The 27,202-nt window shown below is 36.6% G+C and overlaps 1 protein-coding gene across 1 annotated transcript; it reads left to right on the top strand.

Moving 5' to 3' along the window:
• The first annotated feature begins 9,934 nt into the window (after positions 1-9,934).
• LOC143366517 (uncharacterized) lies at positions 9,935-20,310 on the top strand. Its single transcript, XM_076807656.1, has 6 exons — positions 9,935-10,228; positions 13,365-13,506; positions 15,150-15,461; positions 16,952-17,102; positions 17,618-17,892; positions 18,918-20,310. The coding sequence occupies exons 1-6, from the start codon at positions 10,020-10,022 to the stop codon at positions 19,128-19,130; spliced, it is 1,302 nt and encodes a 433-aa protein (XP_076663771.1). The 5' UTR covers positions 9,935-10,019; the 3' UTR covers positions 19,131-20,310.
• The last annotated feature ends 6,892 nt before the right edge of the window (positions 20,311-27,202 follow it).

The following is a 27,202-nucleotide window of genomic DNA, read 5'->3' as shown; positions in this document are numbered from 1 at the left end:
AGACTTCTGTAAACATCATAAGATTAGGGAACCGCGATAAAATTAAGAAAAAACATTTCGTCATAATATATTTTCAATAAATAAAGTGTACCAGGAGTTCGTAATGTTACAGTTCAATACTGTAGCGTTATTTATAATATGTGTATTTATATTATGGTTTGTGCAAGTAATACGACTGAGAATTATGAGATTTTACATGCAAATAGAATCGAAAATATAGAATAAATTTTTTAGCACGGTGCTTCGTTTTTGAAAAAATTGAGTTTGAAAATTCTTTGAGTACACATGCACCGAACAGACAATTAGGGTCATTCCACGCGAAGTAGGACACTTTTCGGAGTAACATTTCGGATCTTGGTGCAACTTGGATATGTTGTAGTCTTTAGGGATATATAAACATATCTGGAAGGATTTTTCAAAATGTCAAAAATTGTGGATGTTATGTGAATAAATACACTTCAGTGGTAATTGGTTTGAGTTAATGCAACGATGATATACATATATTATTGTCTATGATTAATTATATTATCTCAACATAACATGTGGTGGTAGTCATCCTTTGGTAATACATTCAATCAGCTTGTAACTTTTTGTTCCTTTTTTCAACGACAGAACAAGCATACGACGTGAAACTGGAAATATTTATTTCGCATATCGTTGTTGAAGTATAAGGACATTTAAATTATATTTGGATGATAATTAAATATTACCGAAAACTTTGTCCAGAAAATTTACCTTTACTTTCGTTGTATGTACCTATATACCTACTTATTGGCAATTCCAATCGTCACATTTCCTGGGTTATATAATTTTGTTGCGTCACTTTAATCCATAGCGATTTCACAGGATACAAAAAATTTAATGCTGGCTGCAATTTTCCTGTGTCGCAACTTATATGGAGAAACTTACAATTTTCCTTTCGACACTCTAGGAATCGGGCACGCATTCCCATTGAAACATGGTCGTATCTAGGATTCATAAAGTATAAAGATAAAACGTCATTCGTTTGTCATGAAATAATGTACCCTGTACACTGCAGGACAAAAGTATTCGGACGCCCTTTGAGACAGAATAACTTTTTAAAAATTGGTCCAAACGAATTGAGTTTTTCTGAGAAGCTGGAAGGATTAGTTTACTACTTAGGTGGCGTGTTTCATCGGGTTGAAAAACAGTTGCAATTGGTCCGAATAGCGCAGAAAATAGTGAAGGCCGTTTTCTCAACTTTTTTATCTGAGCAATGAAAATTTAATAAATGCCTTTTTTAGATTTAAGTAAGTTGTATACATGCTGAAAATTTCGTCGAAATCGGTTGATGCAGAAAGAAGTCATCGAAATATGCAAAAACACTGCCGAGAACTGAGATTTCCACCACTTTTAACTGTTTGTAACTCAGAGCTACCTTAACTGATTTCGATAAACTTTTTAGCATGTATACAACTTACTTAAATCTACAAAAGGCATTTTTTAAATTTTCACTACAGGCTCAGATAAAAAAGTTAAAAGAAACGGCCTCTCCATTTCCATCGCTATTTCGACAAATTGCAATTTTTTCAAAACGGCGAAACACAGCACCAGTAAAGTAATCCTTCTAGCTTCTCAGCAAAACTCAAGTCGCTCGGACTAATTTTAAAAAAGTTATCCTGTTTTAAAGTGCGTCCGAATACTTTTGTTCCCCACTGTACAGTGTCTTATTTACATATTCTGGTGTTAATGATCGAGTAATCTATACTTATACCCGTAGATAATAAATTAACAACAAGAGCAATGTTTACTGCAAATTCTACTTAAGTCGTTCCAAAGTGCGCTTTATTGCAATTTTTTTGTCACTGTTTTTGAAATTTACTAATAAATTTCATCAAAATTTATATTTTATGATTTCGATTGTTTTTCGTGAATTTTGAAAACCTAAGTTGAAATTCGTTGTTAGCAGTCAGCAAAACCTTTGGAAGTAATTGTTTAAATTATCGTACTGCCACAAAAGTCCGTACATCGAAGCGTATGGGCTGACGCCTTAACGAATTTTCACTTCTTTGACCTCCCATACCTCAGAACCTAATTTTCACCTCAACTTGAAAATTTCGTGTGATTTATAAGGTCTCGTTATAAGGTATCGTTTCGCATAAAATTCAGTTCCAAAATCGTGGGACCAAAACGAGGCTATTTTTTGGGTCGCTCTTCTTTCTCCACCCATTAATTTGTAACAATCAATACGATGTTTCCCCCATTATTTACATACACCCTTTAATCCGCACATCTAATTTAAAAGCCACTTGCAACATACTATTAATCGACGTCAACACTATTTTTACAGAACCTGCCTAAATTAAATCGAACAATTGCACCAAGTCCCAATTCGACGTTCCAATTATCTGGCATCGCAAATAATCTAGAAACTGAAGCTCGATGTGAAACTCAATGAACTTCCAGTATCTAATTTAAATACCAATCTCTGCTCGATGCACTGATTCAGGCAAGAAGCCAGCAATCGTCGTTCAACGTTTACGTGAACAGTTCCGTTCTCAGTGTGCACGAATTTCGAGTGATTCCATCAGAGGCCAGTTGTTGAGAACTGCGTGAGGTTCGAAGCTTTATCAGCTGGTTGATGAAATTAAGCCGCCCGTTGAGTAATCGGAGCGATTTAAAGAAGCGCACCAGCGAACGAACGCCGCACAGCGCGTTGCAGTAACGTGCACGTATATTTCGGAACGCATGTTGCACGCGGGTCGCGTGCCATGGCGTTCCCACTGACTTTATACTCACCGCGATTTCATCAGATCGAGGCGGTCCACGAGTAGTGGGACGAAATCTGAACCGAAAAACGCACCGAATTAAAATTCTTAAAGGTGATAGGAGCTTCAAAAGAAACCGACGATGTGCGATGGCGTGTCTTTGCGCAACTCCACACCGAATGCCTGAAATGCAACAGTTCAATTGTTTTTTTTTGTTGTTGTTTTTTTTTTCTAATTGTGACTCATATTATAACTCACTCTGTTCTTTATCAGTGAAGGGATTTTTTAAACCGTAACGAATCGCGAAGCCATCGATTCGCGATGGATTACGCGAGACCGTGAATGAATTACAATAAATATAAACTTTGAGAACTTATGGATGACATGTATGTGTAATTTCTTTCTGCGGCTCTACCTGTGCAGCGATTTTTACCTTACAACCTTAGTTCTTCTGCAACCAGCCACTTCACGTAACAACGCTGAATTAGCGGCTAACGTTGTTAGGATTTATTTAATAACTTTAGATTTTATAATAGGGTTCGTCCAAAAATTTCTCGCATAGGTCAGCAACGTTGAAACCCCACTTAGCTTTATTGCTAGTCCTAGTTTTATTCTAATTTTAATTTACATATTTAGTTATTGTTTTAGTTTGTTTTATTAGTGACGTTTAAGTACAATGTTTTTCTTACACTTCGGCGTTTCCGATTATTAAATTGATGTAGGTATGCTCTGTGTGTTTCTTCTTGTCTCTCAGGGCAGTATAGACGTTGTTATTACTGTTATTATTATTAATTATTCAGTTCAGCTTTATTACAAATACACCGAGATTACGGTAATATTCTAGTTAAACTGCAAATCCGCAAAAACAGAATTAATCGAAGTGGGAAATTTACCTTATTTTATATAAATAAATATCACAGTAATAATGCTGCATATTTCAACAGAATGGAGAAACATATTTTCCACCTATCTGACATTAGTCTGACTTTCCAAACTGGAATCACTTCTCCTAATCTTCTTCGTGGGTTCAGTAATAGGTCATTCGTTAATTACATTTTCATTATACCCGTTGCAAGTTTTTCTTAGCGTCTACACTGCGCTTTCTCTTTCTAAATGGGAGATTCATTACACAGCGAGAGGCACCTAAGTAGAAGACTTCAAATTTTCTACTCGTAAAAATTACTTGCTGTGTGAAAAAATGTTTAAACCAGAAGCCACATGGTATCAAGGGGGGCTATTGTTTTATATGCCCCCTTGATACCCCCTTTTATACAGTAAGTAGATATACGTGTCATTTGAACTCGCCAAATTCGGTGGCTCATCTTGTATATTGAGGTATCATTAAAATTAGTATTATGCTCAGCATTTAAAATGTAAACACACATTAACTGCTTAAAAACCATAATTAAAATTGGCACCGCGTTTAAAGTGCTCTCGAAGCATTTATGATTTGATTTATTTTTCAAAATCCGCAGTTCTTGCAGATGAATGTTCAGAGATGGTGTTCATTTCGTTACACTCGAATAGAAGCTATTTAAGGTAAACGACACCACTATAAGACAATTTAAGAATATGATCGTTACAGTAGTGTTATAAATTAATAGACTTTCAATATCAATCACAACGATTTAAATAATATAGGTACATTTATATTTTATTAAAACTTCTCCACTTCTCTATTAATGAATAACCTTGCAACCATGTATTCACTAAGCCAGACAGTGTTCTGGCTTCAAATTTTTAGCCGCTTTTGCAGCACATGTAGGCATTGTCGGTTTTAAAAACCCGTTGTTAAAAACTAGTTTTTATTTATAAATTTGTAAAATTCGAAAACCGGGTTCAAATTAAAAAAAACGGGTTTATATACTAGAATTAATATGCAGAAATGAATTAATTATTTATTTAAAAACGTTAATATTTTTACTTGATATCGCCTCGGACACAAGCATACTGTGAACAAAATTTTGAAAAGAATTAAAAAAAAAATATATACCTGACGAAAAAAATTCTTTTCAAAATTTTGTTAACGCAAGTTTGTAGCGCTTATTGCACCACTAAACTTTTGTTCGAAACATTTCTTTCTGTCTGTTGCACTTTGAGAGTTACACGCGAAAAAGTGGAAGCGCCTATTTGACTTTGAGGTTAGTTTTCACCCCCTTAAAGGGCGATAGGGCCCAAATGAAAGACACCGTTGTTCTTATTTTTAGTCACTCTAAAAATCCGCCAGGTTGCGTTCCAATCGGTGAGTCCGGGTCCTTGTTAGAGAGTCAACTAATAATTTTTTAACAGTCACGTTTAATAGCAGCGCACTCTTTTCCCCGAACTTCGCCCTTCACACACTCTGAATTTGATATAAGTCGCTCGCAGTTGGCTCGCCTATTCTCTTTTCATCGTACCACTTTCGCTGTATCATTGCTGGTGCATAAGGAACGCGCGCAATGAAAATACTGCTTATTTTCACACGAAGGCTGGAAGGTGGATTTTTCGGTCGTTCCTCTCGTTTTTCTCGACCCCGCTGTTTCACCGTAGCAAGTTCTACAGCGAGTCCCTGCAAAGAAATGTTCTCCGCATTTACGTAAGCCACCGATCCTCGGAGGGGCAGTTGGCCACCGACGTCGTTGCAACCAGCAGCTTGCTTTCGGGTGGACAGTCTTAATTCAACTTCTGGCCGAGTCGCCTCGTGATTAGTCCCCTTGTGGTGCATCGTGCTCAGTGACGTTTCTTCGCGCCCATAGTAATCACAGCGTCGAAGCTGCACCGTTTCCTTCTCACTGACAACCTCCCCCCCTCCCTCCCCCCCTGCCCCCAGTGGAAAGAGAAAGCCGTCAAGAGTATTATATTATCGTATCGTACTTAATTAGACACTGGATAAGCTTTTCATACTGGTTTATTTGATTTGCGCCGACCCTGCCGCATTCCACCGTTCTAATACACAAACGATAACCGTGGGAGAGCAAGGAGTTAACTCGCCTACGCGCATAGGATCCCCCCGCGATGTACGTAAAATTGATCGATAGCAGCGACTATATTTTTTGTGATTTTATTTATTAGGCGATCCCGCAAGTAATGCGGTTCTTCTCCGAGCCAGGTTTTAAGTCATGGAACTCGTCGCGTTCGTCACTTATCTGTTTTGGAATATGCACTACCGTAAATAGGAACCTCTGGACAGTATTGTATCAAAAGTTCACTGGTGCTGATCGAATGTTGCAGTTACTAGAAACGTTTGAAATGGAAAGAAAGAACATATTCGGCGTGTTACGTTGTGTGAGTTTAGTAAAGGGGATGATGCAACTGTAGCAGTTAACAAGCACGTCTGAGGTGTACGTATGGACAGATTATTAGAGCGAGGCAGTGTCAAAGATAGTTGAAGAAATTTCGAGCTGAGAAGTATAGTCTGAAAAATGAACTGCGTGCCGCGAGAGGCCTGGAGAGTTCGACGAACACGGTTTACGGGTTACTGTTGAACAAAATCTAAATTACTGTTAAATTATTATAGAAACTGTTGAAGAATCAGTCCAGAAGTTGAATTCGACTGATTCTACGGTAGTTGTTTATTTTTATCTTATATATTTACTCGTCGAAGGAAACCGCATTACTTATGGGATGTCCTAATAGTTTTGGGGAACTTCGCGTTAATTTTATACGGCGGTTGCATCGAATTGTTCAGAAATATGTACGTTTACGTTTGAAATCGTAATGTATGTAGGGTCATTTCGGGAGAGACGCATCACGCTTTTTCTATTGCTTATAAAATCTTAAATAAATACAACTGAGTGTATAGGGAAATGTAGTTTAATTATTTAGTTCAATCTCTTTAAGAAAATATAACATTTAGCCTATAAAAACTTTATTTCAATATTGCAACGAGCTTTCTAAAAACACCGAGAAAGTGCATCTCTCCCTAAGCCGGAAGGAGAGATGCACTTCAGACTCGGGAGAGATGCGCTTCGTTTATTTGTACCTGCTTTAAAATTGGCCAGATTAAATATTAAAAATAGAGAAAACACATGCTTGCAAAGGGAGTATTTGTATTACAATTTTAAATCAGTAAGGAAAAGTTACTTTAGGGTATCGAAAAGTTATTTTCTTCACTGTGCGTGTCTGTTGTGTATCTATACTGCTAGGATATGGATGTGTGTGTTCGAATTGTCATTCTTCATCATATATCCAAAATTTGTGTTAATATCTATCATATGTTTTGAGATATTTAACGTGTTACAATCGCCCCCGGTCTACCCTACTCCTATTCTTTTTTTTTCTCTCCCACACATGTTACACAGTGTTTCTAAGCATTCATTACAATAGTCATCAGCATTTTAATCAGTCTTCATCGACTTGTGCTTTGGTTTAATCTTCGATTCTTCCTTATTAGTCCCTCCCTTAGTTGAAATTATCTAAAATTTTACTTTTTTGGTCTCACTCCTGATAGTTCTAATCATTGCTGGCTGCAGTCCAGACTGTGTTTTCTTGTTCTTCTGTAGTGCCTTTTCTACTCTTTCTTGTTTCACTTTCGCCAATAATTTTCTTTTACTTATATTTTCTAGTCTAGTCAGTATTTGATCTATATCTTCTTAAGGGGGTATTCCACTGTGAACGGTCGGAGAATCAAGCTATTTTTAAAGATTTTTTTTCTCAGTAAATACAACATGTAATGAAATAAATCTTTTTGAGATTTATTAAGCTACTCTTATGTTACACCAAAAAATTTTAAAAGAATATTTTTAATTTGTTTTACTTGTTTTTTACAAAGCGTCAATATGGCACCTAAACAAAAACGGTATGTTCGTGGTGCAGGTGATTTCCCGGCATAGGCTTATCTGAAACAAAAAATTCGAAAAGGTTCTTAATCCGTACGAGTGTCTCTATCGCCCGTAGCTCAATTAACAATTTTTGTCGAAAAATAACCGAGAGTTTTCTCGGGAAACATTCGAGAAAGGACCATTTTGGGGAACTTTTCTTTCAACCCGGAGCCATTTTGTTATTTCTCAACAAAAATTGTTAATTGAGCTACGGCCGATAGCGACACTCATACAGATTAAGAATCTTTTCAAAGTTTTTGTTTCAGATAAGCCTAAGCCGGGAAATCACCTGCACCACGAACATACCGTTTTTGTTTAGGTGCCATATTGACGCTTTGTAAAAAACAAGTAAAACAAATTAAAAATATTCTTTTAAAATTTTTTGGTATAACATAAGAGTAGCTTAATAAATCTCAAAAAGATTTATTTCATTATATGCTGTATTTACTGAGAAAAAAAATCTTTAAATATAGCTTGATTTTTCGACCGTTCACAGTGGAATACCCCCTGAACAGAGTCTTTTTTTATATGCAATACTCCTCAGAAACTGCATTTAGACCCATTTCTTTGTTTCTTAGCTATGGAATAGCTTTTTCAGCTGTTCTTCTGTCCATGGCGCTCTGACACGAGCATTTGCTTTTCTTATACACATATATCCTCCGAATGTCTTATATACATATATCCTCCGATTTTGAGCTGCATCTATTCCTCAATGTTGCGCACAAAAGAAGACAATAGGCAGAAAAAAGGTTAAAACACGTTGTTATGCCGAGAGAAGAAACTACTGCCACTATTTAACACTATTCCTACCGACACTTCACATATACCTATTCCTACCGCGACCTGTCAAATGACCTGTCTTTAGCATAACTTAAATTTTTTAATATAGAATCAAGATAAGAGCCAATTGGACAGTATAAAAATATAGTTTCTTTTATTCAGAAGTATATCATGTACATTCGTATATTTAAGGAAAAGTCGCGAAGTTTAAAGGCGATTCAATTACGTTGTATATAGGAAATTCTAATCGAAATTTAAAAAAACGGTCATTTAGGAATAGTGTTAAAGAGTAATAACAGTTAAAGCTACGCGATAACAATGTAATCAAAATTTTACTCACCGTTCACAGAAATATTTCGTACGAAATCCAAGGCAAAGAAAAGTTTTTTTTCCAGTTTTAATGCACTTAAATAACACGATCGATGTGTTTCGTTTAATGAGATTATGCTCATAGACGAGAATACTACTTAGTATTAACAGTTCAATCAATGCTGCCAATTGTTTAGCGCGGTCGGAACAGGAAGTGCATCTTGTGCATCTTGTGCATCTTGTGCATCTTGTGCATCCCTCTTTCAGGTTGCGTCTCTCCCGAAATGACCCTGTGTCTATTCTCTTAAGTAGATTTCTGTAATCAGGAGCAAACGTGCTATCTTCTAACGCCTTTCGTTTCAATTAAGTGCAAGCAGTTTTTCACGTGATTTGAAACAATTTGGAATTGTGGTTCGATTCATAGCTGTCCAAAGAAATTTCTGTCCTCGACACTTTGCGTGGCGCACCGTTTTGTGAAACGCGTCTTTTCCCGCCAGGAGAGCTTTGTGCGGAGCGTAAAAAGCGAGCACTCCTTGATTGGTCTGTTCTCGAAGTGAACATTACTTTCTACAATGCTTCCGATGCTTTCCAGAACATATCGACGCGAAGGTATCTCGAAACCTGTGCACGGATTGCAAATCCCCGGGCGTGAAAACACGCCGACGCCAATTGAACCGATAATCTTTCACTTCGGTATATTTCGCACATTAATGGCTTTTTTCTTGGGTACGCGTCTAGCAGCAGCATCGTAAACTGATTAGAAAGTCAGCGCTATGCGTGATAGTGGCTGTGTATGCTTCCCGCACACACTGCGTGCTATCGAGTGAGCATTTCCCGGTGGAACCCGCCTGTATCATTCATGAAATATATTGAAACGAAACGTTAACAAAGAAACTTATCGAGGCGATACGTACGAACGTGAGCGTAAGGCAGAGGCAGCTACAACTCCGATTCAGAAACAGCTTGAAACAAAAAATTCCGCAGATATAATGTTGCGGAATGAGACCTTCCGTCGCGTTATCTTCGCGTCTGCTTTCAAAACTCATTTTTTACACCCCTTTTAGCGTGTCAACCTTTTAAAAAGATAGGCCTGCCAACAGAAAATGGCAAGGTTCATAGGCTTAAACGAAAGCGGGGATCGAATGTGAGGATTTAAACGAGAAAGTGCTTGCACTTGGTGGAACGATGGCGTAGAAATGCATAATATTAACTGGGGATTCTAAAGTGCATGCGAAGATAGAGATTATAATAATTCTGTTCCATTGTGCTCGCGATATCGATGTGAACGCCGCGCCTCGCTAAGTGGAGGCGAATCAGTCGAAAATTTCAGCCGATCATAGAGGCAAGGTACACATCGATAGCTTTCCTTTCGATAGATCTCAAGGCATTCCCCGTAGATAACATGCCGAGTAGCAAAACCAGAATTGCCATAGTCGGTGGTGGTGTAGCTGGATTGGTGGTTGCACGGCACACAGCCTCGAGATTGGACACTTATAAGCTGACTCTGTTCGAGCAAACCGATCAGATTGGTGGGACATGGGTCTACACCGATGAAATCGACGTCGATAAGCATGGATTACCAGTTCACAGTAGCATGTACAAGAACCTAAAGTGAGTGTAGCACGTAATTTGTTAAGTGGCAATTATTTCACGAATCAGTCTTCTAATGCAATAATTACTGAACCGTGGTTTACTGTACGCAGGAACCTAGAGTCACGGTGAAATTCTTTTCTCTTTTTTGTAGCCTATCGTGTTGCTGGTAATGATAAAAACAGCGAAACTCTCCCATTTTAGCATGCACTCACTATTTACCAGGCAAGAAATTGGCTAACAAGGGAACATCCCGAACCCAGAAATTCAAAAAATTTTTAAACTTCGTGAATATGTAGGGGCTTTCCCCCTGATTGCAACGCAATTTTTGTTTGCTGCCCAAATTCACTCTAAGGGGGTGTAATTGACCCCTGAAAATCCGGTTATCTTCCGATTTTCTGTTATAACTCGTGAATTTTGATGAAAAATCATTCGTTTAAAAGAGGGCACCCCCAAAAGCATGGGGCAGCGTAAAAGTCCATGCAAACATACATATTTTCAAAATTTTATCTAAAAAACTACTAGTAATTGATGCGCACGTGAATGTTCTCCCTTGATTATAACTCAAACTATTAAGGAGGTATTTTCATTCGCAGACGCGAAAAATAGAGCTTTTTTTAGGAATTTTTTGGTGGAAAAGTAAAAGTTCGTCTGGACATAAAATAAATGTTCACTATAAAGATGTAATATAAATACTGTGTGATAACGTTCTTCGTTGATGGAACTAATATCAGGATAACGAGTTGATCTTTAATCAATATCTTGACATTATATTGTTTAATAGGGTCATGTTCAGTGCTGGTACTAAACAGTTGCTGCAGTTCGTGCAAAGTGCTTCACAGGAATTAAAAAAATTGAAAAAGCAAACGTGATTATTTTTGCAGTTACAAACCATCTGGTGCAAGATTCAGGAAACATATTTCTATTTCGTATGGAATGGTAAATGGTTCTTGGTCTAACATAATGGTCCTTTCATTTTTGTTCAGTAGAAGTACGTTGTAAAATCGCAAAAAAAAACAAAAGAATTCCCTTTCAATTTTATTTTAATTTCGTAGAATGACATCTAGGATTACAGTAAAACAGATCGAAAATCCTATCTGGATTGTGAGTCTTCAGGTTGTGTAATGAAACAAAGGAGAGAGGGGCGTGGTAGACAAACGATATGACAGATATATAGGACATTATCAATCACCTTGAGAGGTGTGAGTCAGGTCTGGGTTAGGTTGATTTTCTTTTGATTCAATTTATTTTCTCGCGATAACAACTTGCTCGCAGCTCTGTCAAATCTTTGCGATATATTTTTAAATGATTAGTTGATTATTTCGCTGTGACAAAGCATTAAAATTCATGTACAACTAGGGATGAACGATTACATAATATTAAAACTTGCAAGTGTAAATTTAATGCACATAAAAACAGGAATTGCTTAAGGGGGTAGGTTACCCTCGATAACCCTAAAACAGGCCTCTCTTTCAAACGCAAATTGTAAAGTGATAAATAAAAGTAGAGAGACCGTTTTTTTTACTAGTTTTAACCGTTATTCTATGAGCTTATTTATAACTTTACAATTTGCGTTTGAAAAAAGGGCTTGTTTCAGGGCTATAAAGGGTAACCTACCCTCTTAAAGAAATTTAAGCAAATCATTGAAACGAGTCAAAAACAACACGGACTATTATTATACCTTGCGATGTTCTTATTCCCTTATTCAGCGAATTTATCCGGACGTATCAACTCTATTTCTGTGCAAGCTAATTTAAAAAAGTTCTCGTGTCCCCAGTATAATCTTTAGCCGCTTAAAAGCATAACAGTCTTATGTTTTCTATTTTGATTACCATGCAGGAATTATCGTATTTCAGTCGTTAGTGTTATATTATTTATTTAACATTTAAAAAGCATCGTTTCGTAATAAACTTCTCACGCTAGCAGACACCTTTCATAACGCAATTATTCATGATTTCGCTATTCCTACATAAACAGAGGGGCAAATCGATTTGGTCGTGTGTGATTTCACGTCATTCGTTCCGTAACGATAATTGGTGATTGTGTTCTAGTCGATCTAGTCTGGCGCGATAAACTCTGCTGACACGCGATACGCTCCTTGACATAGTCACGAGACAATTGCTTTGGTAATCAGTACCGGGGTATAAAAGATTTCGATGTTTCGCTAATAAATCAGCCGATAAATCGTTGTACTAGGCGACAAATAGGAAGTTGTCGAAACCCAGTGCTGTTTTCCAAGAGAACTGGTAGTGTTCTGATACCAAACATTTCACAAGACACCCAGCATATTTTTGTGAAATGGCAGCAGAGCTTGCGAAGTGTTACCTGTGAGGAAATGATTGACACTTTTAGGCAAAGATGATTTATTTAAAAAATTTTCCCCACATTTAAATAAAAATTTTCGAATAACGAATACCTAACAGTTAAAACAATGACTCGTCATGTGTTGGATAAAGTGAATCCGGGTTAACTTTATTCATTGAATAAATTCTCGTCGAATTTAAAAAATTAACATTATTCGTCTAATAATCTATAGTTAAAGTAACTTTTATCCGATCCGTTATTTAAATAATTTTTTATTTAGTACTTTTTCTTGAAGTGTCGATCGTAACATAGAATTTTACCATGACATACAGTTCTCCGTTTGATATATTGCAAAAGATTGAGGAAAGCATTGCTGTGTTGCGATTGTTGCGAAGCTTGCACGTTTTATTTACTGCGAGTATATTAATTAGACGGTTCACAAACTTACTAGTACAAAAAGTATATCTATGAATTATAAAAAGTTCTGTGTAATATATGTAATATATCCTGTTTTTACTAAAGCAGTAATTATCTCTGCAGCAGCTTGCATTTTAGAACAATAAAAATGCATACTTCAAAGACCGAGCTATTTTGTTGCCTGTCTTTTTCGTTAATTGCAAGGCAAGGATACGCAACGAGAGAATTTTTATAACACACTGCACAATCATTGGGAATTTTTTACTTAGTATTGTAGCTTCATGTTTTTGCATTGCCGATTAATTATTTATCGAATTTTCGGCCCAAAACAATTTCTAGGCGTTACTCTGATATAATGTCCTCTGATACCCCAGACGCGACGTTAGAACGGTAAAATATTTTCAAAAGGTGACTAATTCCATCTGTCGCATTACAGAACCAACCTTCCCCGAGAAATTATGCAAATACCTGACTTTCCACTGAAACATGACGATGGCCCGTCATTTGTTCATCACAGTGTAATTCGAAACTACCTCTGCGACTACACAAAACATTTCAATTTGTATCCCCATATAAAGGTAAATGTCAAACCTTATCTAATATAATATATTCGTTTCTTAAAAAATGCATGTTAACGAGTAAAAGGTATATAAATCAATATTGTACGTTCGAGGGTTAACTCACTACTTAGCTTGAAAACTTCACGCTTTCTAACATGTTACCTTCCAAACATACATATTTTCTGTCATCTTCTTTAAAGAATAATTGAAGGGGGCGAAGTTCGAAGCACCATATTAACTTATCTTTCGAATTTTACGGGGATAATTTTCCCAGAACCACGCCCTTTTCACCACTGTCTCTGCCTTTGTTAAAACCTTCATTTTTTGGTTCTTTTTTCTTACACGTTACATTGTATTATTTATGTAATTTAATAAAGTCGCATTATCATTATTACTTTTACACGTGTTTGGTGTACGTACACCGTGCAGAGCAACATATCAAACGTGTAGGATAGGGTGTCCCGAATGTGTAGAATCGAAATAGACCCGATATTAGAGCGAATACTATTTTTTAACCGACTTCAAAAGGAGGAGGTTACTCAATTCGTCACGTATATTTCATTATGTATGTATGTTCACGCATATCTTTCGCGTAGGTGCACCGATTTCGATGATTCTTTTTTTATTTGAAAGCGTATGAAGAACCGCTGGTGCTATGTTAATTTTTTTTAATATTATCTAGATACTCTAGAGTTATCTAGAATTCCAGTTTTAATGTATGTTCGCGCATAACTTTGTGACGCGTGAACCTATTTGAATGATTCTTTCGTTTTTATATAGAGTATGTTCTCCAATTGGTACCATAATATATGTTTTCTAATAAAATTAAAAAAATATAAACTCTTTAAAAAAGTAAAAAACCGACTTCAAAGGTGCGCTAAGAAGAATAAAATAATTTCTTTTAAGTCGGTGCCAAAATAGAAACAAAATTAAATCAATTTCTAAACCTTTATCAATTATAGCCCATTACCACCCTAACGCCCGGTAATTAGAGGGCGCAAAAATTGAGTGGCGCGTCACGCGTCCAGCCGATTTAATTTTGTTTCTATTTCGGTACCGACTTAAAAAAAATATTTTATTCTTTTTAGCCCACCCTTGAAGTCGTTTTTTTCCTTTTTTTAAAAAAAGTTTTAACTCTAACCGCAGCCGGTATAGAACTGAAATAGAACCGATATAGAACCAATATAGAACCGGTACTAGAACCGTAACCGAACCCGATATTAGGTCAGAACCGTTGTTCCAAAAACGGTTTTAACACGATTTCGGTTTTCTCTACTGTTTCAGTAAGAATCGATATACCTATAACAGTTTGAAACAGTTACTTTCGGAACCTTTTCAATCCCTGGTTGACACCGTTACTCGTTTTCCATTCCTTGCAAAAGCGGGCTCGGTATTTCGGATCATTATCCTCTTGAAGTGTCCACTCTTCAATGGCAGAGAGGATACTAATTATAAGAGACCTCGGGCCATTGCGTATCAGAGGAGGCTTCCTATGTTTACATAAATACAAGCTCCGACGCAATAGGTATCAAGTGTCGCAGATATCGCGTCTACGTTCTTGTGATACAAAACGGTACCACCATACAGCGTTTATGGCCGTCCATTGTTACGACGAGCAGTCTTTCTTCTGCACGGTCCCACCTTTCGCATTCGATTTTCAGCTAAACACTCTGGTGAAGCACGTGGAACCAGAGACTCTGCGAAATGGACAGACAATCTGGATGGTCACGTACGAGGACTTGAACACTAAAGTGGAAACCACGAAAACATTCGACGCTGTGGTCCTCTGTAATGGTCATTACACAGTAGGCCATGTTCCGTACATTCCAGGCATTGAAAGTTTTCCTGGGGGGCGCATACACAGTCATCAGTACAGGATACCCTCGTTGTACGCTAGAAAGAAAGTGTGCATCCTCGGCGCGTCTTGGTCCGGCATCGATATCGCCATAGAGGTCTCACAGTACGCGGAAAAGGTATGCGGAACGCTATTATTCATAAGGGCTCTGCATGAGATTCGAATCACCAGTTTCGTTCAAATTTCGCACGTACTTAATGCACGATGTGTGCGCCACTCAAAAGCCTGCGGGAAATCGGGTGCAAACTGTTGCGTTTCTAGGCTCTTGATACATGCCGCCCACGCGCGAAAACGAAAATCGGAATAAGCTGCAGTGACAGATCAAATTCAATGGATGTAGCAATTCTTTCATTAGTACAACCTATCCCCAAAACTTCGAACCCTTAAGGGGGTAGGTTACCCTCGTAAGCCTTAAAAAGGGCCTTTTTTCAAACGCAAATTGTAAAGTGATAAATATAACAGTAGAGAGAAGGTTTTTTTTATAGTTTTAATCGTTACTCTGTGAGCTTTAACATAAAAAAAGAAACGTCTAAACATCTCTATGTACGTAAAAGTTGTGAGTAAAAACGTAAAGGCGTGTACCCAGTGCACCGTTTGATGGTGAACGTAAAATCTCGAAAACGGCTCCAACGATTTGGATGAAAAGTTAATGACAGATGGGGAGAACCATTCCCTACGATGTGTCGGGAGCAGATTTTCGAAAAAAGAAATACAATTTTTATGTTGGAAAATACGATTTTCTCGATTTCTTGTGTGAAAAATATTTTTTATCTTTTTTTAAGGAATTTATCTCGAAAATCTGCTCCCGACACATCGTAGGGAATGGTTTTCTGCATCTGTCATTAAATTTCTAAAAAATATAAATGAAAACACATATCATTATTAAACATATGATATACATGAGTTAAACAATAATTGCTTATTCATCTGATCCTATCAAAATCTTCTTTTTCGTTTTCTTTACTTTTGTCTTTATACTTTTCTTTATACTTTTTGGATTCTCGATTGTTCTCTTGTGCGTCTAGAGCATCTTTTTCTGGTGTGTCAGCAAATAGCTCGCTTTATCACCATATAGAGCCGAGTAACTAGTAGCTTGTTGCAATTTACTCCGAGCTTGAATTTTTGCGTTTCATCTCAGATTGCGTTTCATCAAACGCCCACACAAATGCCTAAAAACCAATTTCAGGATTTTACCCTAATCAACCCCTGGGGGGAGGGTGGTGGAAAGGGGTGAAATGTGTTTTCATGGAGTCGTTAATATCTCTTAGGCCCGCAACGAAGCGCGGGCATATTATGCTAGTATAATATATTTTTACTAATTTTTAATTGTTTCAATGATCAGTTATTTAAATTAGTCTCGTTTTTACACATGGATCATTCCAGGCCAGATGGATTACTTTTTGCGATCGATGTGTGAAATTAAGGGGGGTTTAAGTCATCACTTTGCTGGCTTCGAATTTGTTTAAAAAATACAGGCCGCCAAAGATTGCATGTTTTGCTCATTTTCACGAAACTGGGGTCTATAAATGAATTTTGTTTTTTTTTTTAAATAATTTTTTAGTTTATTATTTTAATAGAACTGTTGGCATTTGCTGTTTGACGATGCAGGTATATTTAAGTCACAATCTACCGGAACCAGTCGATTCCAAAATGTCGCAGAACGTCGAACAGAGACCTGGGATCCAATCCATTCAAGGAAACATTTTCATCTTCCGCGACGGTTCCAAGGCCGAAGTAGACAACTTCATATATTGCACCGGTAAAAAGACTTGATCTCCTACGTACATATAAGTGATGAGGTATTCCAAGTTAATTATTCACTAGTAAATGAACATTGTCAGGGCCCTGTCGAATTATCTTCAGGCCCGAAACAAAACCAAAAATACCATTATAATATCCATTGGAAGTAGGTACTTTCATGATGATTCGATAGATGATACGGAACTAGAAATTTTCATTAGTACCTACTCGGAAAGGTCTGACCAACTTGAAGGGGCATTTCTCTGAAGCGTGAGTCACTCAAAAGTGGTAAACACTTTTCTCGCCTTTCCCCCAATTTCGAATTTCTATGAATCCAGATGTTGAAATTATGTTTCGATACTGCACACTTATTGTACAGAAAATAGAACACTGTTTTTAATTTTGTTGGTCCTTTTTCTCAATTAAATTGGTTGAATTTGATAAGCTAGATTGTTTTGTCCCTTGGTAGGACCCTGACTTTCCTGATCAGATTACTACTAATATTGCAATTTCGATGAACTACTCTGTTTTCAGGCTATAAGTTTACGTATCCCTTTCTGTCGAGTAAAGTTGAGATGCGCACAAATGAGAACCATGTCGAGCCGATTTACAAGCATCTGATACACATGGATTATCCCAGTTTATTTGTCATGGGACTACCAGGAATCGTAATTCCGTTCCCGATGTTTCACCTACAGGCACAGTACATTCTAGGTGTTCTGGAAGGCCGTATTCGGCTGCCTTCGTCCGAGAAAATCCGCGAGGAATACGAAGCAGAAAAGAGAGCTCTGCTTGATCAGGGTATTCTGGTACATATTTTATTTATGGTCATTTTATCACATCTTCTTTAGAATTACACGTAAGAACTGTTCACAATCGTAGGAAGTGCCTGTCACATAAATTTGTATTTTTATTTATTTTTTATGTGTTAGTTCCTTGATTTAATTTTATCTTTCTGTTTGGTTTTCCCGCTATGATAACATGTAACTGTATTTACAAAAAGAAAGCAAACATGAAAGAAATGTCTTTTTCCCTTGCTTTTAGTTTTCTGTTGTATAGGTACCTACTTGATACGTTTATTTTAGCCTATTATATTGTTTTATAAAATGAATCCAAATCGCGAATAGTCTTTGCTTTTCTGTCCCTTTCTTTACAATTGCCGTTTTTAGTCAGATAGAATATTCCTCATTTATTAGTATTATTATTGACATAAACGGGATGAACCCATTGGAACACAATGCCTATATATAATATAACAATTCTATAAACACGAGTCAGACAGTTTATCTCACTCTACTTAAATCCGATAAACGATTCAGTAGCTGTGTGCGCAAGGAGTTTAGTGAATATGAAAACAGATCAATGTTCTCCAAGACTTAATTTAGCTTTTAGCATGGCTCTACTTATCTACTTATTTGGTTCTTTTTAAATTTCCGAATGGTAATCCGAAATCCTTCGATATAATTCAATAAGGAGCATTATTTAGATTTTAGAAACATTAGTGATGCTAGAAAAATATCATCTTGCAAATATTTTTGAAAATTGGTAAGAAACAATTTCACTAGCACGTTTAGAAGATTCTTACTAATTTTATCAAGAATAACTCTTAATAATAAACAAAATTTTGTATTAATATAGCGTAGGGAACGTCCTTAAATTAGGTTAATTAAAGTAAAGTTAAATTAGGCTAATATTAGTTGAATTAAAGTAATTATCGTGCAATCTATTGTGGTAATTAAATCCAGTTCTTTTGTGCTTTTTGTCAGTAGGTACATACTTATATCGCGCAAATATTTGACACTTCAGTGAACCAGGTGATTTTCTCGATTCTCAGCTTAGGCATATCAGCAAACTAAAGGAGAGACAGTGGGCATATTACGATGAGATTGCTGACGCTGCGAACATCGCCAGGTTCCCGCCAGTGATCAAGAAAATCTACAACCACGCCAATCAAATGCGGGAATTGGACTTCACTACTTACAAGAACCACCAGTATCGCATACTCGACAATGAGAATTTCGTAGTACGCTGCTGTAAGCCTCGTTAGAGCCTGAAAGTGAGGAATAACTGGAAAATTTATTGTTTCAAAATGGATGCCTGGGTTCGAAAGATGCTCAAACGATCACAATTGTTGCACGTTCAGTGACGGCTTGCACCCTCCGCTCTATTACCGCAAGAATCTCGTCCTACATTCGTTGGAGTTGATACCGATGCACTTATTTTTCGAGATTTTCGAAAATTGCAAACAGACAAAATTCTCCAGCTGGCTCTTCTCGTGAAGCGTATGTATGTGTGTCGAGATAGAACTGACATATTAAACGTGCCGTGTTACAAAGCCGAGTGCAGCTAGCACAGTTTGCAAGTGATTATGAGTTAATAAGTGGAGTCGACACAGTTTTGTATCGCTTGCACGGTTATTAGTTAAAGGAAACGCTATAAGGAGCGGGTGAATTGCTTTGTAATGTTAATTGCTGCGGTTGAAACCGAAACGACGCGCGTAGAAATTGATTGCCGATCGAGGTAATCGACTACAGTAATCGCTCGTTATGAGTTCGTTTTTCCGCCCGTTGAGAGTCCGGCGACTATCCCCACCATTCCTTGGAAGCCTGCGGACGAGAGTGAGAGAACCGGACAACGAGCGAGAGGGAACGAGAGGGTCGACGCAGCCACTGGCCGCACGGAATCATGTCCGCAACCCACTATGAGTCCGCTACCCGCTATGAGTCCGCCGCCAGTCCCGTTCGACGGACTCATAACGGGCGATTACTGCAATAACAATTTAAATTATACATAACAATGAATTGAAAATACTCGCTACTTTTAAAACAACCTTTGTACTTCTATGTTTAATAGAACCTTACCATTGTGTTTTGCAATGTCTGCTGTGCATCTATGCACAGTGCAACGAAAATGGAGTTCACCATTTTTTATTCTAATTAAGAAAAATTCACCATTGTATAGAAATTCTTTAAACATTGTAAAAAGGTGTAATGTAATTCTTTGAAGCCTTTTCCATGAAATATGGTTGCTGACAGAAATTTATTCGTTTTATGTGAAGCGTACTACGACATACTTTAATAATAAAAATGGTTTCAATGCCAAGAATCGTTTTCTTTGATGTTGTATATTTTTTCTTATTTTACAGCACCCTTATGAATCTGAAATCCTTCTTATTTATTTGGTGTTTATTTTTGAATGGTTAAAGCTACACTCTTTTAACGCCATTATTATATTGAGCTCTCACACTGCTAGTTTATAGGTATTAATTTGTTATGATCTATGATCACAGTTAGTTATGTCAACTATAAACGATATTTTTATAAAAGGAGGAATATTACAAAGGTAATGTCTGTTTAGATAATACAATGTTCGAATCGCAGAATATTCTGATTACGAAATGAAGTTCTACTGCATAAAATATTTAACTCAGTTTCAAGGAAAAAGCATGGAAATAGTGCATGTGAAAATAAGCGGGGTTGAAGTTGTCGCATTTTGCCACGTTCAAAATTGTTTCATAAATACAGACCCTCAAAGTACGCAACTTTCATCGATTCTTTGAAAATTACCTTTCGAATTTGGCAAAATGATTATTTAAATCCTCCTTATTTTCACATGGACTCTAACATATTTCAATTTGAACAAAATCCCAGGAGTTTATCCAGATATATTATCTTTGCCCATCTCTGTTCTCCAACCGCTTCGCCATGATTAATTCAAGCCTCCCTGACGACAAAACAGTAATAGGGGAAATACAGAAACAGCGCGATGCGACCCTCCATACGTATCGGCAACTATGTCCTTCCTACCACCATAGACGAGGTATAGAATAGACCTATCACCTTATGGGACTTCGTGTCGCCACCAAATCTGTGTTACCGACCCATAATTTGAGGACTGAATTTAGCGACCTCTGTTCATGAACAGCGTCCAACTCAGCAACTACTCTGAAATGTGTTGGAATGCTGAAAGGTGTGTGCGTACTTGTATACGTGTGACTTGTTTAGAGAGAGAGTTTGACATAAGAGGTTAGGCTTTTGTTACGGTATGCTTTGGCTCGGTTGGTCAACGACTCACGCGGATTTCTCTCCGAAAATCCATTTCGTGGATCAAGACACTATGGCGTTCAGAAATGGTATTTCTTCAAAGCCCGTGCAAGCTATAAATTGCAAGATGACATTGTTTATTAGCACTTTGCGCACCCTACATCGCGTATATGTACACGTTTTTCTTAACTTGTGCGAGCGTACGCACGCATTCAAGGCCCGGTGAGACGGCAACCTTATAATACATTTTTGTTGATCCGAACCTACAGAAATAAACATTATTAACAAAATTCTGTTTTGTTTTATTAGAAAATGAAACATTTCATTAAAAGGCAACTCTTATATCTGAGTAACAACTTACCCCAATGCAATAACAACTAGCCCCATAAAGGGGTAAGAAATTCCGCTTCGACCAGCCACATATAAATGACTTTCTATGAAAAACCTATTACAATATATTATTTAATATATTATTTAATATATTTTTAATATATTATTTAATATATTTTTAATATATTTTTAATATATTATTTAATATATTTTTAATATATTATTTAATATATTACTTAATATATTTTTAATATATTACTTAATATATTTTTAATATATTACTTAATATATTTTTAATATATTACTTAATATATTTTTAATACAATATTTAATATATTATTTAATATATTATTTAATATATTTTTAATATAATATTTAATATATTATTTAATATATTATTTAATATATTTTTAAATATATTTTTAATATATTATTTAATATATTATACAATATATTACTAATATATTATACAATATATTACTAATATATTATACAATATATTACTAATATATTATACAATATATTACTAATATATTATAAATATATTATTTAATATATTATACAATATATCATTTAATATATTATACAATATATTATTTAATATATTGTAATAGGTTTTTACAAACTTAAAATCCCTAAGATATAACAAATTTAACAAGAAATTAGTGAAGAGAGTAGCTACATTATTTTTCAGTCATTTTTTATGTTTTCACGAAATCGGAAGTTTTAGACTTGATTACGTCAGCAACTTTAACAATGACGTTATCAGGAAGCAGGAACATTATGCTGCCCTACTAAACAAACTCATTGTCAGTAGTTCCTCGGAAGGGGAACATAACTGTGCTGGAATTGTGTAATATGATCGATTTCGTGCGCGTCTTCCCAGAGGAGAGTCAAATGTACCCTAAATCTGAATTATTTCGAAGGGTTTGGAAACTTCATTAAATTCGCGGAGGTGTCTCTGGTTCCCAAGGATAATGTTCCATAACCTATATTTACCCCAATTTAAGAAGGTAGGTTACCCTCAAAATTTTCGAAAATTGGTTTTCAGGATGTTCGAATATTCCGCTACCTAGATCTTTTCTACGTATTTTAAGCGCAATCGAGCATCGAAATTCTAAAAAATGAAGGAATTGCAGTAAAAAATATACGAGCCTGCACATGAGATCGGTTAACGATGTCCAACTTTAAACGCGATTTCCCAGAAACTACGTTTTCCAAAACGGCGAACATAAAATCTCGAAAACCGCTCGAACGATTTGAATGAAAATTTACAGGGAGCTGCAGGAAACTATTCCGCTCCATCTATTGGGAGCACATTTTTAATATAAATTCTTAAAAAAAGATAAAAAATATTTTTCCTACAAAAAAGGAAAAAATCAGAAACATCGATACAAAAATTGTATTAATTTGTTTAACAAAATTTTGCTTCCTGCGCAAGATGGATACTGTCTTACAGATTATAAAAATGCCTTCACTTTGTGTTTTAAGTACTTCACCTGTCCAGAAACGTGTTCACCATCAAACGGTGCATCGCGTACACGTTCTCACATTTATATTTATAACTTTTTTCCCTATAAATATATTTAAAATTTTCTTTTTGCGCATTAAAGTCAACGAAATGACGCTTGAAAAGTAAAACAAAAATTATCTCTGTATTCATTTATTACTTCAGAATGTGCGTTTGAAGAAGGGCCTGATTTCGGGCTGTTGAGGGTAACCTACCCCCTTAAAAGCGAATATTACAGGCATCCTTTTAAATTGCATCGCAAGGGCGTTGCAAAACCTGCGTCTTAGGTTCCATAATAAAGTTTAATCGTGTGACGTTTAGGAGTAGTTAGGGCTGCAAACAGGAGGTCGTAATTCTCGTTAATCTATACTGTTACTGCGTGAACACAGTTACGGGGTGGAAAACGGTTCGCGGAAACATGTCGAAGCGCAAGTCGATTGAAAAGGAAAATATTTATCGCTGTTTTATATGTTCCACGCAACGTTTCCGTTATCCGCAGCTAAATTGAGTGTTAATTGTTTCGCACCAGCTGGGGTACTCATAACATTTGCATACTTCCGTGCACTCCACTTATCGCGACTGCGCATTAGTAAAAACATCGTATCCCTCGATTTTAGTGCTGGGTATTGACACCGGGTGTCTAACTTTCACTCGAAAATTATCATAGTCTCTTTCAAAAGCACAAAAAAGGTATTGTAGCACCAATAAGTTTGTTGGATTATACAATTTTTACGTCCCATACATTAAGACAGTACTTTGAATTTAATTTTGCGATTTCAAGTATATTTATCATCCAATCGCATAAAACAAAAAAAAAGTAATTACTGCGAAACAGAAGATACGAATATTGTTTTCTCATTTACATTAAATTTCGGGGTGATTGTAATTTATTCCATTTTTTAATCGCTAGTTCTCGTTTTTAAGGCTAGTTCTCGACTCCATTTGTATCTCAAAGAATGTCGATGGAAAAGTGTTTAACTTCACGGTCGGGTTATTCGAAGTTTGAACCTTTAGTTAGGCACTTCCTAAGAAATGTTCTTTGGGACAGTTCCTCTGCCTCCCACTGTCAGAAGTATATTAGAATGTGCGAGAAATGTCGGGAGGTAACCAAGAATGGTGGGTGAAGGGATCAGAAGCAGAAGCTTCGAAAGTTTTGGGTTATTTGAGTGCAAAACTTGATGATTTATGAAGGAGCAAACGCAAACAATATCATGGGGATTCCTTTCACTACATATAAACGTGTCAGTTTTGCTACATTTTTTTTCTCCTCATTTAATAACTACGTTGGTCCCAGTAGCTGACTGTTTGAACTTACAACTTTTCCATGAAATTCATAGAATAAATAGACACGTATATTAGCAAACTTCTGGGTAATATTACTGCCATTAGGAGTGATGTAGAACATTAAGTGCATCTTCGTACCGCTCATTCGCGACTGACCCATGAATATTTAATAACTAAGCAGCCCCCCCTGAATGTGAGTCTTGTAAAACACCTTTAAGCATAGAACATGTTTTGCTGGCATGCCCTAAGTTCTCCCAGGAAAGAAATCCATTCAAAATTAACACAAATTTGAAGCTAAACCTGAATGAAACTAAAAACATCCAGAATGTAATTAAAATTACAAATTAAAATTAAAAGATTTAATAGTGAAAATAACTAGGCGAATAAACGCGCAAGGCAAAACTACTACTTCAACCTTTTGTATCTTCTCACAGCTTCTTCATTTTACTATGGATTTATGGATATGATTAGATGTGACATTTGTAAGATTTCTGTCATTTAAATGGCGGTTTACTAATAAGAAACAGTGATATATACTAAAAAAATCGCAGCTACATAATTGTAGGAGAAATTAATTAAGAAATTTAATGCCTTCACCTGCTTTACGTACGATCTTGTAATTTATATATCTGTAAAAATTTGTTTAAAAGAGATTATTTGTATCAGGTCATTGAACATATTCAATAGTTGTTGCGTAATGTTTTATTCCCCATTTACTCGTAAACACTTCCTTCTTCTTACATTGCCGTTGGAATTGTTAGACGAGCGCACCTGAACGACATATCAGTTGATAATAATTCATAATTTGTTTGATCCCTCGTAACGCTTATAGCAGCAGGTTCATATGTATAGATATATAACATTTATATTTACGTATAAGTCGCGGTACATCCATATACATTGCACCCCACCTGCTTGCATTTACACGCGTCACGCACACATGAACTTACTTTTTCACCCGTATCTGCTTACAATTTCAAGTTTCGATCGTTTCACTAGCGATTCCACAGCCTTCGACTTAGCATCGCGTAGTTTTTACATTATTTGTTTACGCGCTTCGAGAACAGAAACAGTCAGGATTAAGGAGATACAGCAAAGTGCAATTAACATTACTTGTCTCAGGCATCTTAGTGAATTTAGAAGATCATACGTACGTCGTATAAATTTTTCACCAACACCTGATGCATTTCTGGCCGGGCCAGAGGGAAAAACGTTCCCTGATGCCGTAAATTACGGTACATCCAGTCGCTCGTGGAACAGCGGGCTCGATAAATCCATGGCGATTATTAGTGGCTGAACAGAGAAAGCCTTCGGCGGGTATCGGTGTCTAATGTAATTGCTGGGAGCGCGATTAATGGCGAGCAATTCTGTTAATCACGCCGCAAACGCGATTACGGAGGCTCAAATTGAATTACGCGTTCTGAGTGGCACGAAAGTCTCTGATACCTAACGCGCAACAGAAACCAGAATGACGGAAATCAGAATGTAACGTCAGATTTTATAGTAGCGTGATCTGTCTCCACTGTGCCTCATCCTTTACTCCATCATTTTTGATACACACTTCTGTTTCCTTTATGATTTCCTGCTGGCGTATTGTAATTTATTCGAGCTTATAATAAACACGTATAATGATACGCGATTAGACAAATAATAAAAGTTATTATATTTTGCTGTATTGTATCGTGTCACCAACTTGTGCGAGTAGCGACGAGAAGATTTGCTTGGTGGTTACTTTAATGTTATTAGTAGATAGGACAATAATAATAATTACAGTGCGGATAGTAAATTGTTAATAGCGTCGAACAATAACCAGCAGTAAATAAAATAAAGGCGCGCATAAATATGAATATAATAAAATTATTAAATACTATGAGATGATGAGAGTAGAGGAAACCGTTTGTGTCACCATCCCAGACTCACTAGGTGACCAATATTGAAAAAGTGTCCAACATTTTTGTGACCACCTTGTACGTGACATTTGCAAACCTTAAGAAAATTAAGACAAGCACAGTGATACTGGAACATTCCTGGGACGCTCGCCTGCGTCGTCTTTTTCAGATAAGGTGAAGAACGGGGAAAGTAAAACGACCAGCAAGGATGGGAAAGCTGGTAAAGGGGACGTTGCGATGAGGAAAAAAAAATTAATGAACACGTTTGTACGTCTGCGCGGACATTTGTGAGGCGTGTTGGACTTCTAAATGCGGTCGGGGATCTTTTTCCTGTGGCGAGCCAATGGGCCATTTCGAGGGCAGCTGCCGATGTTCGGTCGAAATGATCGATCTTGTAATTACGTTTATTAGAATTCCTCAGACTCGAATACATGGACCGCTTCAACAGTTTATTATGCATGGCTTCATGAGTTGTTGGCGACCAAAGAACGGTAAATGTTCGATTTATTGCGTTCGTATTACAAGTGTTAACAAATATTTACTGTACTCTGTGTTCTGCTCTTTCTGTTATTTAAAGCAACCACTTCATTTTTCAATTGATTTCAAGATTGCCATACAAAAAATTTGCGCAGATCAGACTTTCGAAATCACGCGGCTATTATTCTTTAATCCACATCGTAACAAACCCGGGTTTCCAAGCCGTTATCGAACGGTTTGCAAACCGCAATATCATTCCAGGTAGAATAAACATTTCTTTTCACACTTTGCACAGTGTTATTTTCATTTGCTTGAAACAAGTGCCGCTCGATCCTCTGGATACGCTTGCGTAAGTTCCTGCATATATGCATGTAGTTACAGAATTTAAACCACCCCGGCGCACAGTGGTACGTAATGACATTTTTCGTTCAAATCACCCTACAGGTCGTAATTTTCCAGATAACTTGACGACTTCTTTTTTAAACTCCTCGCAATTAATTTCTCTATCGATCTGTCCGGCCGAAATTTTGAATTTCGTTGCTGATTTTTTTTATATTTAGCGAATTGTACAGCACTTTTCGAAGAT

This window comes from Andrena cerasifolii, chromosome 2 (genome assembly GCF_050908995.1).
Source record: "Andrena cerasifolii isolate SP2316 chromosome 2, iyAndCera1_principal, whole genome shotgun sequence".
NCBI lineage: Eukaryota > Metazoa > Arthropoda > Insecta > Hymenoptera > Andrenidae > Andrena > Andrena cerasifolii.
The sequence above is the reverse complement of the archived record's forward strand: the minus strand, read 5'-3'. Positions and strand labels throughout refer to the sequence as shown.